Source organism: Cervus canadensis, chromosome 21 (genome assembly GCF_019320065.1).
Source record: "Cervus canadensis isolate Bull #8, Minnesota chromosome 21, ASM1932006v1, whole genome shotgun sequence".
Classification (NCBI taxonomy): domain Eukaryota; kingdom Metazoa; phylum Chordata; class Mammalia; order Artiodactyla; family Cervidae; genus Cervus; species Cervus canadensis.
The window spans coordinates 38,448,861-38,467,423 of NC_057406.1; the positions used below are offsets into that span (position 1 = coordinate 38,448,861).

Here is an 18,563-nt window from a genome sequence, read left to right on the forward strand (position 1 = left end):
AGGTGTAAATTGTTATCCCATGACACCTTCCAAAGGTCAGAAGGAGTGACAGAGAGGGGAAGAGAAGGATAGGGAAGAGGTAATGAGGTCAAAGAGGAACATTTCAGAATTCAGACACTAGAGAATGCAAAGATGTTTGTAATTAGAAAGCCCATGGGATGGTCACATCAATGAATGGGGGAGATAAAGCAGAAGTGTCAGGACCTGGAGGGAATGCCGCAGAGGAACTGTGTGATGGATAAAACCAAATTCACTAAAGAAGGCAGCACAGTTTGGATAGCAAGGCAAAGCCATTGACCTGGTGCTCAAATCCCTAAGGATGATGAGAAAATGCACAAGACAGTGACATGGCCTTGATAAGGATGAAGATGGTGTCAATGAGCTGATGGACTGTGCTTCAAAGGAGCTGGAGAAGGACACCTAGAGAGAGACAGGTGTGAGCTGCATAAAGATGGGGGGGAAAAATCACAATGTGGTTAAGATTCCAGAGAAGGTTGGAAGTAATCTGGATGTTAATAGGTCATCATGAGGCTGCTAGTGGGGAGGAGGATTCACTCCAAGAGGAGGATGAAGTAGGAGCCCACCCAAAGTTGACATCCTAATATGGTGAGAAGGACCTCAAAGTGTTTTTGTTTATCCAGTGGGCTGGTGTTTTGGATTCTCTAGGTTTTCAGATAAGAAGCAGGAAAGGGGAGAATGACTATCTTGAGTGTGTAAATATCCTTACTATGAAATAAAAGCTAGTGCACCTAGTGCCAAAGCTATAAAGGAAATGTATCCCAAATATTTACATTTATATCGAAGCTAGTGGTTACCATTCTTTCCACATCCTTTTATTCTTTAGAAATTCAATTCTAATGATCAGACTAAAGAAAATCAAAAATAAAATGTATACTGTTATCAAATTCATCTTCTAAATAGCTCAGTTTTGGATACTGAATTTCATTTTCTCCTGACTTTTGACTTTTGACATTTTCTTCTGACTTTTATAAAATTTATTGTAACACCTCTATAACATCCATATCCTATTATGTGAATGAAAGGCAGTTTTGGCAAAGGGACAATGTGATTCTTTAACATGAAAATATTCTGTTCTACTAACAAACACCAGATACTATTTTACCCAAGCAGTCAAAGAAGTGCTTCCCCATGCCCTGAATTAAAGAATTCTATTATGTTCTCTTGTGCCATCAGGGACTTCTGCTCTTTACATCCATAAAAACTTTAAGCTAATCTTGCCTAGTTTCTTTTACCTTTTAGGTTCCAAGCAAAGCCAACAATAATTAATGTAAATTAAGCATTCTGGCATGGAAAACTGCTCCTTATCAATCAGTCACACCATAAAAGTGCTGCACAGAATCATAACAGATAAGTTTCCAAGTCCCGGGAAGTGGTCGTGAAAGAGGTCAAATATATTTAGATAAGAGTCAGTGACATACACTGCTGTGAACAGGTCTAAAACTGTCTGTCATATAACTCCAAGAATTCAGATGAAACTGGTCCTCAGTGCTCTAAGATTTCTGGGATGCTCTCACAGAATCACATCTTAGTTAGACCTCCTGGCTTGGACAAAGACTCATTTCTCAAAGTCAACGTTATTAATAAAATTCTGTCCTGTTCAATATAGCAACCACTAACCACAAGTGGCTATTGAACACTTGAAATATGACTAGTCTCAGGTTCGCTGTATGTATAAAAAATACTCTGGATTTCAAAGATTAATTTTAAAAAGAATATACATTATCCTATTTATATTTTTACATGTTTAACTTAATCAATTTTAATAATTACACGGATACTGGGGTTCAACCCCTGGGTCAGAAAGATCCTCTGGAGAACAGGATGGCTATTCACTCCAGTATTCTTGCCTGGAGAATTCCATGGGCAGAGGAGCCTGGCAGGCTAAGTTCATGGGTTGCAAGATTCAAACACGACTGAGTGACTAACACACACACACACTAAAATGATAATATTTTATATATATTGAGGTTTAAAATATATTATTAAGTTCACCTTTTTTATGTTTTAAAATACGGCTACCTGAAAATTTTAAATTATAGATTCTGGCTCTCATATTTCTGTTGGGCAGGGCTGGTCTGGGCTATATCCCAGTTTTGAGATGAGCCACTAGGAGGCAGTAGAGTGTAGTGATTAAGAGCAAGGGTACTTGGTCAGGAAGTTTGACATTTAATTCCCACAAATTCTATTTCTTCACTAAGGGGCCTTGGCACCTGAATTATCTTCTCCAAGTCTCAGTTTTCTCACTTATAAAGTAGGAAAACTGATACTGCTTTTCATTTAGGGATGATGGAGCCTAAACTGCCCACATTTAAGGAGACCACTTGCGTTCTCAGAATGAGCATGAGTTCCAGGTTATAAAAGAGGTCACAGTTTTTAAAAGTTATCTGCCTAATGAGAAATAGATAGGGCATGAGCCTTAAATAGTAAAATGGATCATATAAAAGCATTTAAAATATTCTCATCTTTTTGAGCTTCTTGATGAAAGTGAAAGAGGAGAGCAAAAAAGTTGGCCTAAAGCTCAACATTCAGAAAACTAAGATCATGGCGTCTGGTCCCATCACTTCATGGCAAATAGATGGGGAAACAGTGGCTGACTTTATTTTTGGGGACTTCAAAATCCTACAGATGGTGATTGCCACCATGAAATTAAAGACTCTTACTCCTTGGAAGGAAAGTTATGACCAACCTAGACAGCATATTAAAAAGCAGAGACATGACTTTGTCAACAAAGGTCCATCAAGTCAAGGCTATGGTTTTTCCAGGAGTCATGTATGGATGGGAGAGTTGGACTATAAAGACAGCTGAGTGCAGAAGAATTGATGCTTTTGAACTGTGGTGTTGGAGAAGACTCTTGAGAGTCCCTTGGACTACAAGGAGATCCAACCAGTTCATCCTAAAGGAGATCAGTCCTGGGTGTTCATTGGAAGGACTGATATTGAAGCTGAAACTCCAATACTTTGGCCACCTGATGTGAAGAGCTGACTCATTTGAAAAGACCCTGATGTTGGGAAAGATTGAAGGCAAGGAGAAGAAGGGATGACAGAGGATGAGATGGTTAGATGGCATCACTGACTCAATGGACATGACTTTGGGTAAACTCCAGGAGTTGGTGATGGACAGGGAGGCCTGGCGTGCTATGGTTCATGGGGTCACAGAGTTGGACACGACTGAGCAACTGAACTGAACTTATGCCTTTGACCTATTGCTACTTAACAACAGAAATATATTAAGAAAAGCAGAAGTAAAACTCCAAACCTAAATGTGGGTTAGTTCTGCTATTTTCTGGGTCACCTTTCTCTGCTACTAAAGGACATAATGAAAACAAACTTTACAGTTTCCTGATGAAAAACAGGAAGGTCCTCCTTCCTCCCCAAAGGTAATCAATCACATGTCACTTAATAACTAAACATTAAGTAATATTTGGATTGGCAAGCTCTTTGGGCAGCATGGGTAATGGAAAGTGAATAAGACAGGGCATGCACTCAATCCTAGATCAGCTACAGCCTGGGCCAATGTCACATGAAGTCTTCAAACCTTGATTTTTTTCATCCATAATTAAAATGGGGATGAGGATGACAATGTCTCTCACAATAGTTTTAAAGATTAAATTAAATAGTGGATACAAAACCCACTTGTCTGTAAACTGGAAAATATTACATAAGTATTAGCTGCTATCATGATTTTATTCTACTGGATTCTAAGACTCATCTACACAGATGGAGCCACTGTGCTCTCTGGTTAATATAGAGAGCAGAAGGTAAACAAGGGTGACTTTGGACCTGACCATTAACCTATCAGGACCTTGGTTCCTATTCTTCCCTATGTATTTAAAAAAATCATTGGGAAGGATTTATATTTTTTTTTTAAAAAAAAGCACTCAAATTCTTATACAGGTGTGAAGCATTATTGCTTTGGATAATCATTGAGTTGATTTTACTGAAAAAGACAGAAAAATCTTATGTTGAATATCTAGGAGTCCCTCCTACTGTGAAAAGTGCCATTGCTACGCTCCAAAAAATATTTCCTTGTGCCCTTAACTCACATACACTGACTCAAGATAATAAGGGCAATAATACGCCAATTGAAAAAGGAAAGTTGCAGTATGCATGTCTTGTTCAGGCCTGGGTAAGATGAAATTTAAAAGCATCTATGCCATCATTTTCAAGTAGAGCCACATTCAGCACAGTGTGATAATCACAACTGCAGGAGATCATTCCCAACAAGTACTATCAGTTTGTATTCAGGCTGACAAAGTTGGCTTCTTTGTCAAAAAAGAAAGAAAGAAAGAAAGAAACTCATCTGCAGTATTTTTTAAATCAGTGCTATTTTTGAAATGCAAGTATTCCAAAAGACATGAACAGGCTTTATCCACCCATTAATTATTAGGGCTCTAAATTGGACATATACAGATGCAACAATGACTTCTATAAATGAGTCCTTAAAACTTCACATAAATAAATAAGAACTCATAAAAACATAAGAGTAAAATAAAAGCATCCTATTGACCTGTAAATAGCTACCTACATAACTGACACATTTTCCCCACATCTTTTGATTTCATGTTATTTATTAAAGAGAACATACTGGTACTAAAAAGCTTTTCTGTCAGTGTGTACTTCTTCATTCTTAGTCGTTTCTCATCACTTTCAATTTATACAGAATTTTAACAAGCTTTCTAATTCTTTTTGGACCATACAGCCTGCAGGACCTTAGTTTCCCAACCAGGGATCAAATCCATGACCCCTGCAGTGGAAACGTGGAACCCTAACCACTGGGCAACCAGGGAATTACCTAAACTATCTAATTTTTTTAAAATTAAGCTCATTTAGTTTTTGCTGACTTATACTTTTATTTTTTTCATTTTGTATGTAGTTTCCCTGCATTTATTAATTTTTGTGCAGTACTCTCTTGATTTACTATCCCATTACATGGATAAAGTCATCCTTAAACAAAACTTCAGACTTGGGATGTCACCTATTCTTTACACAATGCTTCTGTTCAAATGGGATTAAGTAAAAACCTGACTTAACACTAAGGAAAAGAACTAGTGTCTCTGTGCATGTGGAAAATTCAAGGAGTAAAAAGAAAAGTGAAGAAGATGCCTCCACTGAGGTACCAAGGCAACTAAGCCAATCTTGGCAAGGAAAAGATTTAATAAGACAGCAAACCAGTGGCCCTAAAAGTACCAAGTGTGCTCTCCAGAGGTTCAGAGACATAGAAACCAATTCAGGAAGTGTATGGATTGTCAGTAACCTAAGAAGCACAGATAATGCATCACCAACACTGACTCTAATCATTTTTACCCTTTATTTCCATTTCCGGTGTTTTAAACCTGTTTTTTAATATGTAAAAGTTAAATGCCACAGCCCCCGCCACTTCCACCATGACTACTGCCTTAACTACCATTGTCAGCACCATCATCAACATGCCTAGACTTGACATTAACAAAAACACAAGATACAAAAGTACTCCTTTGTCTTCAGGGAGACTGATTGCACTATTAACCCTTTCCAGGGTGGTGAGTGAAAAGTGAACACCAGTTATTACACCTGGAAGGTCTTCTGAGAGTAACAGTTACCATTACTAATTCCAAGCTAGGCTCGCTTTGCTTCTTGCATGATCAGTTGCTTAGTTTGTCTGACTCTTTGGAGGCTCATGGACTGTAGCATGCCACGCTCCTCTGTCCACGGGATTTCCACGTAAGAATACTGGAGTGGGTTACCATTCCTTCTCCAGGGGATCTTCTCAACCCAGGGATTGAACCTGTGTCTCCTGCATTGGCAGGCAGATTCTTTACCACTGAGCCACCAAGGAAGCCCCACTTTGCTTCTTATCTATACCACAAACTGGACACAAACTGTGGCTATGCCTTTTGGCTGCACCTTTAGAGTACACTGCTTATCCTAGACCAGCACTTTCCCTAAGGTATGTTCATGAAACACCTGGGTAACACCTATTAAAAATGACTGACTACGGAAAGTGCTATATTCCGTATTCCCTTCTTGAATATTCACAGAGCATTTAGCATGTTAAAGATGCTTGCAACAAAGGAGCTATCTTTGCTTAGCTCAGCATTTCCTGAGTTTATTTGACTATGCAACCATTCTGTCTTCATACCCCTCTACAGGCAATCTAGGAACATCTCCCAGAACTAATACTTCCAGAGAGACATTGGGAAATAACCTTTTGACTGATAAGGGACAGAATTAATTCAGATGAATATTACATCCTCCCAAAGCTTGAAAAACCTATTCTGCCCTAGGAAGAGAAGACAACAGCACAACCAAATGAGTGCCGAAGAGGAAAGGATTTCTTGACATTACAAGGTCTTCTGATCAAAGGTACCTGTTCTACTTACTTAAGAAGATTCCCGAGATTGAAAAGAGCCCGATTATGCTGCGGGTTTAGCTGGAGAGCCCTCTGATAGTACATCTTTGCCTCTGCTGTGTCTCTAGTCAGGGTTCCAAGGTTGTTCAGGGCACTTGCGTGGCGTGGATACAACCTGAAAAATTAGAAGTATTAAGCCATGATTGTTCAAAGACTTCTACATTGGTCATGATTTACTTGTTCTTCACCCCTCCTCACCCCAGGTATGCCAGAACCAAAATGAAACACTGAATTCCTCCTTTATTTTACAGTATGTCTATGTGAAATCTTTTTTTTAATTTCTTTATGACTATGCTGAGTCTTTGTTGCTGTGCATAGGCTTTCTCTAGTTGCCGCGAGCAGGGGCTACTCTCTAGTTGCCGTGTGCAGGCTTCTCATTGAGGTGGCTTCTCTTGTTAAGGAGCATGAATTCTAGAGCACAGGTCTCAGTAGTTGTGGCCCCTGGGCTTAGGTGACCCATAGCATGCGGAATCTTCCTGGGCCAGGGATTGAACCTGTGTCCCTTCATTGGCATGTGGATTCTTAACCACTGAACCACCAGGGAAGTCCCTCTATGTCAAATCTTAATGGTCAACTGTGCAGCTACAGGCATGTAAAGATGGCAGGAAAGCACATATCTGACATTCAGTGGTATAAGTAAATTACCCCCAAAGACTGCAAAAATAAATAATATGCCGATCAATCAGGGTAAGATACTTAGCTTGGAGCCTACAGTTACTTTCCACTGCCTTTGATAGAAAATCCTCACTGCTTCAGGTGTTGCGTTTCTGGTCTAGGGGACGGCTGACCAGCTGCCTGGATAATGCCCACTATTAACACAAGATGCTAGCAATTCCTCGACTGAGGGATCTTCATGAATATATTTGAATATCTGAAGCATCAGTGACACCACCATTATTGAGAAGGTAATACAAACATCTCCCCACAAAAATAATCTTCCTCCTTCAAATGGCTCTCTGTCTTGACTCTTTTACCATTTTATCTCATTTTCCCCCCTACTGTAATTTGGCACCACTGGCCCTGATAGAGTCTGGGAATGAAAATCCTGACAAATATTTAAAAATTTAAAAATGCACAATGAAGTGAAAATAGCAATCCTAATATTCAGAAGCAAATGTAAAGGACTGCATGTACCTGATCAGCAAACCAAATTTATGCTGATCAAGAAAGGAAGAGAATCAATTTACTTCCTTAGCTCAAAACTATAAGGAAGGCAAATCAGCATTGCTTCTTCAGCCACTGCTGAATTGTTTCTGCTGTGCTCAGAGCGGGCGTATTTAGCCGTCAAAGAGGTCACCCTGTCTCTGTCACCCACAGGACTTTGTATAAGCCTGTGCAGCTGGCTTTTAATGTAGGAAAGTCAAGATAAAGCCCAAGTAATAAAAACAGGATCTGTACCTGTCAAATCTCCTGATGATCAAAAGTCATGCTTCCCCTCTCCCAGCCTGTTCCATACCTTCTAAGAAGATCAATATAATCTGGGGACAGAGGGGTTCCTATTAAAAGGCCAAGGAAGACAAGCTGCATAGTTCTTTCAAAAAAACCTTTGCATAACCCAGAGTTTATTCACCATGTAATCCTCCCTTCCCTACTTAAAGCTCAGCTATAAGCATCCCTCAGTACTTTCAGGAAGACACACCAGGTAGTGCTCCTCTTGACTGACAAAGGATAGAATCAATTTAGATGAATGTTACACCCTCCCAAGGCTTGAAAACCCTAATTTTTCACAACGGCTTTGGAGGCTGCTGGGAGACATACATTATGAGAGGAAGTTGGGAAGAGAAAACACACACACACACACAGTTTACCTTTAATTAGCAAAGACAATCTACAGGTACCTGGTACCAATCCCCTAACTCCCAGCCTCACAGTTCCTAGGGGGTCTCCATGGAGATGCAAGCTCTTGGAGGTCTCTGAAGTGCCTCTATAGGACATCAGAGCCAAGAGAAGGTGCTCTCATGCCTGACTACTCATTCCATGCCCCGAACAGCCTCCTGGGAAGCTATGTCTAAAAATTACTTTGGGAATGGTCATGGAGAGCACATCAGAGCCAGGACTTAAATTCTTCCAATGGAAAAAAAAATTTTTTTTGGATGCTGAGCAAAGCTCTCTGATGTCCTAAAGATTTAAGGTGGGGATGGGTCCAATGAACATGATGAAACAGTTGTAATTGTTTCTCTGATAACAAACAGCAACAGAAGGTCCTAGGAACCTCTGCCTTCTCAGATGAGGTCATTTCTTAAAACTTGGTCTTTTTCTTATTTCTTTAGGTTTTGGAGGCCTCAAAATAAACGTCTGAGATGAAAATACTAAATTTAGGAAGTTGTTTAGTTGCTCAGTCGTGTCTGACTCTTTTGCGACCCCATGGACTGGAGTGCACCAGGCTCCTCTGTCCATGGGATTTCCAGAATACTGGAGTAGGTTGCCATTCCCTTTTCCAGGGGATATTCCCAACCCAGGGATAGAACTCGAGTCTCCTGCATCTCCTGCACTGGCAGGTGGATTCTTTACTTCTGAGCCACCAGGGAAGCCCAAATCCGGGAAAGGACAGTCTAAATTCACTAAGAGCTTCTACATGGGTTCCCTGTCACACAACAGCCTCTCCTGAGGTTCTCAGTCCACCTTTTTTAACTTTATCACTGACTCACTGCCATTTAAAGCAGCTGCATGCACTTTCAAAGATTACTGGCTACAAAAATGTTTCTTTCTCTCTCTCTGTTTTTTCAAACCAGAAACAGAACATAAGCCTACACTGAACTCTCTAAAACAGAAACAGTGAGAGGGAAAGTAAAAGAGAAACAAATATAAATACCAGGAGGGGAAAAAAGTCTTCGGCATGTCTTGTGCTCCAAGAAGCTTAGGACAGGGCTTCGTGGTCAGCCACAGGCACAAAGCAGCTCTGCTGTAACAAAGTCCTAACCTGTCCAGGAAGGGGATTGCTGGCATTTACAGTGATTTACTGAATCTAATGCAGGAGCCACAGGAGACTCAGGTTTGATCCCTGGGTCAGGAAGATCATTTGGAGAAGGAAATGGTAACCATTCCAGTATTCTTGCCTGAGGAATCCCAACGACAGAGAATCCTGGCAGGTTACAGTCCATAGGGTCGCAAAGAGTCCTACATGACTAAAACAACTTAGCACATTGACTCTGTTACCACTCACAGAACTCCACCTCGAAAATGTGTGATATTGTTTATTCCTGGTAGTAGTAAGGGTCTGCTAGCAATAGCCTCTTTCTCTGAGCTGGTTAGGCTCACCTAATCACGAGCAAGCATTGCATTATTTATGAAACAAAGCTGAATTTCATAAAAATAATTCTTCAAGAGGGCCAAGGAAAAAAAGTCACTTTTAATTTTGATGTTTATATATATGTAGACATTTTCTTAAAACATATACTCTGCTCTTGTTTACAGAAGATCTATGCAAGGACAAAACTTATTTTGTGTGTTTACTTTTTAAATTAACTTGTGTTTAAATGAACTCAGGTCTAATTCAATCCTGAGGTCTCCAGAAGAGGAATTTTCTACTGGAAAGATGAATAATTTAAGAGCTGTCTATATAGCTACATCAATTGTCAGAATACATGAAGTGTGCCTTGACTTTGACGACTACAGGTATGTTTTACAAAAGTTCTGGTAGTGATTATTCCCTTCCCCCGCTAAACAATCTCTGCAAAAGCTCCACTGAACTGGAGGAGAATGGTGATTTTCTTTTCAAACACATTTTTAAAAAAACCAGTGTGAACAGCCACTAGGATAAGGAAGTGTGTTCTTTCTCTTTAAAAAAGAAATCTAGATATAGAAATACAATTCTATGAGCTGAAGAGAAAATCTTTTCAAATATTGGCTGATTTACATTCCTGATAAGGACACATCCATTTGAGCATTGAAGGGCTTCTTACTTTTTATCTGGTAGCCTTTCCTTAAGCAGAATTAATAAAGCAGGTAGTTAAGGACACTATTATTATTCCCTTTCATTCCCAGTCATCTTATCTCTGAAGAATGAACATCAACAATATATTAACAACCGAGGTAGCAGCTGCCTAAGTGACAAAAGAAAGCAGGAAGAGAAGAAAATGGGCCCCAGACACTGAGCATGTATTAATGATACTTTACATTTTAGAGTGCTTTCTCATACACTATCTAATTTCATTCTAATTCTTCAAGTAGAATTATTGTACTGTTTTACAGCTGTGGAAAGGGAGGGTGGGGAAATTAAAGAAAAAATAAATGACTTTCTTAAAAAAAGAAATATCTCAGAAGCAGTCGTGTTAAGTGTTGAAAGTCAGATAATTCCAGTAAATCTATTTATTTTCCCAAACAATCCATGAGTCACTCAACCTTCAGTAAAGAAATATACTGCTACCAATTAGAGCTTCCACTTAGAATAATTTTCCCTTGTATCCTTGGGCCATTTCATTCAGCTATGATCTTATATAGGAACTACTCGGTGACAGAAGCAAAATAAAGTCAATACTCAGGAAACGTGGCTGAGGTTCTCCTTCCCTGGGAAAACTTGTCTCCTGCCAGACAAAATACTCATGTTATCTCTGCAAAGCACAGTATTATGGGAAGTTATTTGGAACCAACAATATTCAGTAAGTATGCAAGGCAGTGGGGCTTCCCTCGTGGCTCAGATGGTAAAGAATCTGCCTGCAGTGCAGGAGACCCTGGGTCAGGAAGATCCCCTGGAGAAGGGAATGGCAATCCACTCCAGTATTCTTGTCTGGAAAATTCCATGGACAGAGAAGCCTGGTGGGCTATAGTCCATGGGGTCACAAAGAGTCAGACAAGACTGAACGACTAACATTGTGGTTTACTGTGTGATATAAGGCACAGATACATGCTCACGGATCTACTGTCTCAAGCTTTAATCAAGATCCAGGGCTTCCCTGTTGGCTGGGCTTCCCTGGGGGCTCAGATGGTAAAGCATCTGCCTGCAATGTGGCAGAGCCAGGTTCGATCCCTGGGTCGGGAAGATCCCTGGAGAAGGAAATGGCAACCCACTCCAGTACTCTTGCCTGGAAAATTCCATGGACGGAGGAGCCTGGTACGCTACAGTCCATGGGGTTGCAAAGAGTCAGACACGACTGAGCGACTTCACTTCACTTCAAAGATCCATGAAAATAAGATTCACATGATTCTAGTTTAGTTTTATATTTTACTTAGTCATTTACTTCAAATTTTGTACACTCTGTTCGAAAGTTAAGAATGATGTTCCTTTTTTACTGTTTGAGAAACAGTAAACAGGCATTTCATTGTTCAAGCAAGACTGTATCATGTGCTCCAATTTGCAATTTCCTTTTCGAATATACACACCCTGATTTATTTGTCTGATTTTCATTCCACACATTAATTTATTTGAGGTTAAGTATGCTAAGGTCAGATGTTTATTTTCTATTTCCTGTAGAGGGGGGAAAAAAAAAGGACCTGAAAGAAAAACATGACTGGGGAAAAATTCAATCATGAGACCTAAAGTTCACTGAACTAAAAAGTACCCAAAGTAAGCTTTATTTCAGGAGTCCACAGCAGCAGCATATTTTTAGTCACATTAGTTCCTGGCATTTCTCAAGTGCCTGGTTCCTTCATGCTATAAAATATGAATCATCACGTCATTAAATTGTGCCAGAATGACATTGATCATCTACCAGTCTGTTTCTTTAATTGTCTGTAATCACCATTGACACCCAGAAGTAAGTCTTGCCACTTTCTTTTGGTTCTGTACTTCTTCCCATTCATTAGACAGCCTTGGGGAAATAAAAACCTCAAGTGCAGTTTAGGGAAACAAGACACACTCTGCAGTGAGGAGCCAACTAAATGATCTGACCTCTCACAATGGATGACCTCCACTCAGGATTCAGCAGGACTCCGCCCATGTGACTTTCCTAGACAATTTAGAGTAAAACCATGCCCTCAGGAAATGACTCATTTTAAGTGACTGAAATTTCCTGATTCCCGGGAATTTTCCTCAGGAGGCCAGGAAATGCATTGAACTAAATACTTCTCTGCTCTTCTAAATAGAAAGTAGTCAATGTCATTTAACTTTTCTCAAGGGCTCGGGGTGACCATGGTGAACTTTGGTTTTCTGTGGCAGAAGAATAGGAAATTATTTTGGTGGAGTGGGAAAATAACTGCACTTGGGAGTCAGAAACCTTGGGGAACTTTTTTGCTGGGTGATTTTGAACTCATGCCTGTGCTTTAGTTGCTCTCTCTGTAACAATAAGGTCCATAACATATTAACCTGTGTGACCAAAAAGGATGGTGGGTATGAGATGCCTACCATCATCCCTGGTACATTCCCACATCTGATGCTCTGGGGTTGGCTGCAGAACCTCTGGGTGGGTATGCCTGGCTCCCTCCACAGCCCTAATGAACCCATGCCAGGCTGAAACTGCCACTCTTCTTTCATGTATATTTCTCACCCTCCAAAAAATCATTCTTTTCACTGCTGTCAAAGGCATCTGACTTGCTCCCATCAGTCAAAATAACATCCATTATTTCTTCACCACTAACCCAGTGAATACTTAAGTCTTCTCATATCCATCTGTTTCTCCCACATCATGGGTTTTCAGATGTGAAGGACATTTGGCCCACTCCATTTTAAGAAAGTAGGATTGCTCCTTGTCAAGCACTCACTCCAACAGAGTCTGTCAATCTTTCGTCATCTGAAACAAATGATTCCCACAGGCACCAGGGTGATTTCCTTCAAACCTTTCTGACACGCTCAACATCAAGTGGAATTCCAGACACGCACAATTTTAAGAGTTATACCCAAGGTTATAAGGAGATTCAATATGACAGATCAGTGTACTGGTAGAATCCTTCTTATAATAACACTTCACAGCATGTGTAGCACTCTGAATGTTAGACTGACAGGAAAAAAAAAAAAGACACTGGTGGGCAGGAGGAGTGTGTCCATGTTTACAGTTAATAGTGCCAGCCTAGGAGGTCATGAGGGGTGGGGAGGGAAAGGAGGGTATATCCTGAAGATTCACCTTAGGGATTGGGGGCCACCACTGGCATATAATGGGGTATCCCAAGTGGTGCTAATGGTAAAGAATCTGCCTGCCAATGCAAGAGACACAAGAGACAAGGGTTCAATCCCTGGATTGGGAAGATCCCCTGGAGTAGAAAGTGGCAACCCACTCCAGTATTCTTGCCTGAAAATTCCATGGACAGAGGAGCCTGGTGGGCTATAGATCATGAGGTTGCAAAGTCAGACATGACTGAGTGACTGAGCGGACACACACACACTGGCATATAATGGGCAGCAGCTCAGTTCAGTTCAGTTCAGTCACTCAGTTGTGTCCAACTCTTTGCGACCCCATGAACTGCAGCACGCCAGGCCTCCCTGTCCATCACCAACTCCCGGAGTTCACCCAAGCCCATGTCCATTGAGTTGGTGATGCCATCCAACCATCTCATCCTCTGTCGTCCCCTTCTCCTCCTGCCCTCAGTCTTTCCCAGCATCAGGGTCTTTTCAAATGAGTCAGCTCTTCGAATCAGGTGGCCAAAGTATTGGAGTTTCAGCTTCAACATCAGTCCTTCCAATGAATATTCAGGACTGATTTCCTTTAGGATAGATTGGTTGGATCTCCTTGCAGTCCAAGGGACTCTCAAGAGTCTTCTCCAACACCACAGTTCAAAAGCATCAATTCTTCTGTGCTCAGCTGTCCTTACAGTCCAACTCTCACATCCGTACATGACCACTGGAAAAACCATAGCCTTAACTAGACGGACCTTTGTTGACAAATTAATGTCTCTGCTTTTTAATATGCTGTCTAGGTTGGTCATAACTTTCCTTCCAAGGAGTAAGTGTCTTTTAATTTCATGACTATAGTCACCATGTGCAGTGATTTTGGAGCCCAGAAAAATTAAGTCAGCCACTGTTTCCACTGTTTCCCCATCTATTTGCCATGAAGTGATGGGACTGGATGCCATGATCTTAGTTTTCTGAATATTGAGCTTTAAGCCAACTTTTTCACTGTCCTCTTTCACTTTCATCAAGAGGCTCTTTAATTCTTCTTCACTTTCTGCCATAAGGGTGGTGTCATCTGCGTATCTGATGTTATTGATATTTCTCCCGGCAATCTTGATTCCAGCCTGTGCTTCCTCCAGCCCAGCATTTCTCATGATGTACTCTGCATATAAGTTAAATAAGCAAGGTGACAATATCTAGGGGTATTAAAAGTGTATAAGTGTATTAGAGCTTGAAACCTTCAGTGGAGAAAAATGAAGTGAAGCAGAATAGGGTATGCTGGGATTGGCCGGGAGACCAGGGATAGACTCATGGACAAGATGAGATTACCTAAGGCACCCTGAAGGGAGGGAGACAGCCATTTAGAGAAGGAGGAAAGTGTCTTGGGAAGAAAGAAGGACAAATACAGAGTTCCTGTAATAGATGTGAAAGAAAAAATACTGACCGCCATATCAGCAAACAAACATTGTTGCAGCCATCATATCATCACATTACAGTTGCCCAGATGGTGAGCCCTGGGGGACTCAGGATAGAAACTAGATGTCTATCATCCTGCAGTCAGCAGCTGCAGCCACCTCTGATGGTGCACCCTGGGGAGACTCAGGATGACACAGCACATGATACTGGCCCCAGATAGCTGAGGTGCACATCAAAGGAATGATTTTCAGTGAACCCAGACTCTTGCATCTTCCCCTACATTAAGAAAACACTAAGTTCCTTAAGATATCTGATTTTCTTTAATAAACAGTAATCTTTTGTTGCTCCAACTACCTGGTCTTTGTTGCAAAAACTCTTATATATCCTCAACTCCCATTTGCTTCTTCAGAGTAGTCTCTCAGAGTTATCTGAGATGCTGTGTCCTGGGCTTAAGTCCTCAGTCTCATCTGCCAAATAAAACATAATACTCTACTTTTAGGTCATGCATTTTTTTTTTCAACTGATATAGGAATATGGCATCTGCTGTCCAGTGTTCCTGGAGCTGACAGCGATAGGTGCAATAGGAGGAGAGGTCTGAGTGGCAGAGGTCAGACAGTGCATGACATGGAGACCACTGCAGGGCCCTTGACTCTTGAAGGAAGCAAGCAGACTGTTCTGAGCACAGGACTATTATGAACTCCCCTGCGCTGCTGGGTTGAGAACAGACGGCAGGAGGGCAGAAGGGAGAAGTGAAAATAGGGAGACCAGAGAACACTGAAGCAATCCAGGTGAGAGAAGATGGGCAGTGGAGGCAAAGAGAAGGGGTCTGATTCAGGATGTATTAATAACATTTACTGAGTTTATCATGGCCAGATATTTAGACACTGTTTTACACCTTGTTTGTGAATTATCTTCTAATATTCCAGCCCTATGAGGTAGGTTGGAGAAGTAACTGGCAACCCACTCCAGTATTCTTGCCTGGAGAAGCCCAAGGACAGAGGAGCCTGGCAGGCTGCAGTCCATGGGGTTGCAAAGAGTAGGACATGACTGAGCAACTAACACTATGAAGTAGGTAACACCACTATTCTCATTTTAACAGAAAATCTAAATGATATTCTGGTCAGTTCAGTTTAGTTCAGTTGCTCAGTTGTGTCTGACTCTTTGCGATTCCATGGACTACAGCATGCCAGGCCTCCCTGTCCATCACCAACTCCCAGAGCCTACCCAAACTCATGTCCATTGAGTTCGGTGATGCCATCCAACCATCTCATCCTCTGTCGTCCTCTTCTCCTCCCGCCTTCAATCTTTCCTAGCATCAGGGTCTTTTCCAATGAGTCAGCTCTTCGCATCAGGTGGCCTAAGTATTGGAGTTTCAGCAGCAGCATCAGTCCTTCCAATGAACACCTAGGACTGATCTCCTTTAGGATGGACTGGTTGGATCTCCTTGCAATTCAAGGGACTCTCAAGAGTCTTCTCCAACACCACAGTTCAAAAGCATCAATTCTTTGGTGCTCAGCTTTCTTTATAGTCCAACTCTCACATCCATACATGACTCCTGGAAAATCCACAGCTTTGACTAGATGAATATTCTGTTCAAACTGTCATATATTCTTGTGTAAAACATCATACATTAAGCTGGCGTAATGTATGCTGTCTTACACCATCAAGTGTCTGAGGCACCTGACACTCAGCTGAGTTCTTCTCTGGGCATTGCTACTCTTTCTGCCTGGCACCAGTGATTGGTTGATAAGAAGGTATTAATGTTCCACTCCTTTCATGACAACTCTGAGGACACCCAGCTCCGGAGCAGCCTAAGGACTCCTCTGATCCCCTGGGAGTACACTGCATCTCAGCTTCTCCCTCTGCCCATTTTGTTTCTCTGACCAGCATTAATGATTTTCCTGTTTGTTAATCTCTGCCTTGGATTCTGTTTCCTGGGGAACTACAGTGAGGTTTTGAAGTGACATGGTGGTTGAAGGCAGAAAAAAAGAGAGCAAATGTTTTTGAATATAAATTATAGAACATTCATGCTGAAATATAGTCCATAAGTATGATCACAATATGACTAAAATTCTAGTTTTCTAAAGGAAATGTATAATGTCTTGGATTTAATGAATAAAATTGCTAGACTTAATGAACACAAAATACATGTGGTGAGAATATAATTTCAACAAAAAGGAACAAAAATAATTTCAATTGTGCTACTGGAAAGCATATTTAGACTTTTATAAATGAAAATGACACACCAGCAGAAGAATCCATCTCCACTTGTTAAACTAGGTTAACAAATGGTATCACAATTTTTATTCTTTCCAGAAATACATGGCAGCTGGTAGTTAATGCCACCTGTAGTCATGGGAGTTATTTTAAATGCTCATTCAAAAATAGCCTGGGTAAAGAAGGACTTTTAAGTAATCATTAAATCCTGATTTTTAAAAAATGTTCAAACTCTACCAGTTTTATAGACAACACTTTTCAAAGGAATTAAAATAATCTTATTGACAGACTCAGGACATCAATGAACAGTGGGTTAATTAGACATAGACTTCTTTACAGTCTAATGATATGGCTTTCTTCAATAATCACTGTCTTATAATTTCCTTTTTTCCACATAAACTTATTACAATCTCATGGAGTCTCTTTTCAGACTGCTAGTTATCTACATATGAGTGAATACAGAGAATGAAAGCAGTGGAAACCGTTCTTATGACAAGTCTCTATTTTATGCATTAAAAAAATCCCAGACAGAAAGATTTTAGTTTCTCCTCTCCCATGTGTTAGCCAATTATATATCAGTTGAATATTTCTTTTGTACAAGAGTTTTAAAAGCACGTTCCTTTCCTTTTAATTATGCCTGGTCAGGGACTTCACCCCCCCCCCCCACCCCCACTAACAGTTTCCCTCCTCTTCAGATTTTCCATGTAAAAGATCAACAATAGATATATTAGGAGTGGATAAGTCCCCTCTAAGGGGCCAAGGTGACCCAAACACACTTGAGATGTCTCTCAGGTCAGGGACCTCTGAGTAATGCATCTCTTACTCAATATAACTTACAGGAGGGCAACATCTTAGACTATGTCTGTGAATTTCATGTGAAACCATAACTGTGAAAAGAAAATAGCTATCTCGGTGGCTGAGGATCACAGCCTTTTTAAATGTGGCTGATATCCAGCTACCTGGAATGCATCAGCCATTCGGGGTGTGGCGGGGGCTTACTGTCAGGGGCTGGAAGGAAGAGGACATCTAAGTGAACAAATGTTCAGAGGAATATGGGATGATTCCTGCTGACATTCAGTTCAGTTCAATTCAGTCGCTCAGTCGTGTCCGACTCTTTGCGACCCCATGGACTGCAGCAGGCCAGGCCTCCATGTCCATCACCAACTCCCAGAGTTTACTCAAACTCATGTCCATCGAGTCAGTGATGCCATTCGGCCATCTCATCCTCTGTCGTCCCCTTCTCCTCCTGCCCCCAATCCCTCCCAGCATCAGGGTCTTTTCAAATGAGTCAACTCTTTGCATGAGGTGGCCAAAGTATTGGAGTTTCAGCTTCAGCATCAGTCCTTCCAATGAACACCCAGGACTGATCTCCTTTAGGATGGACTGGTTGGATCTCCTTGCAGTCCAAGGGACTCTCAAGAGTCTTCTCCAACACCACAGTTGAAAAGCATCAATTTTTCGGCACACAGCTTTCTTCACATTCCAACTCTCACATCCATACATGACCACTGGAAAAACCATAGCCTTGATTAGATGGACCTTT

The 18,563-nt window shown here is 41.0% G+C and overlaps 1 protein-coding gene across 2 annotated transcripts in view; it reads right to left on the reverse strand.

Moving 5' to 3' along the window:
• TMTC1 (transmembrane O-mannosyltransferase targeting cadherins 1) overlaps positions 1-18,563 on the reverse strand; it is a 300,213-nt gene that overhangs the window by 66,397 nt on the left and 215,253 nt on the right. For both annotated transcript variants that reach the window (XM_043441635.1, XM_043441634.1), the window contains one exon: positions 6,380-6,523. In XM_043441635.1, coding sequence (XP_043297570.1) covers positions 6,380-6,523 — 144 coding nt within the window. The remainder of the gene's footprint in view (positions 1-6,379; positions 6,524-18,563) is intronic.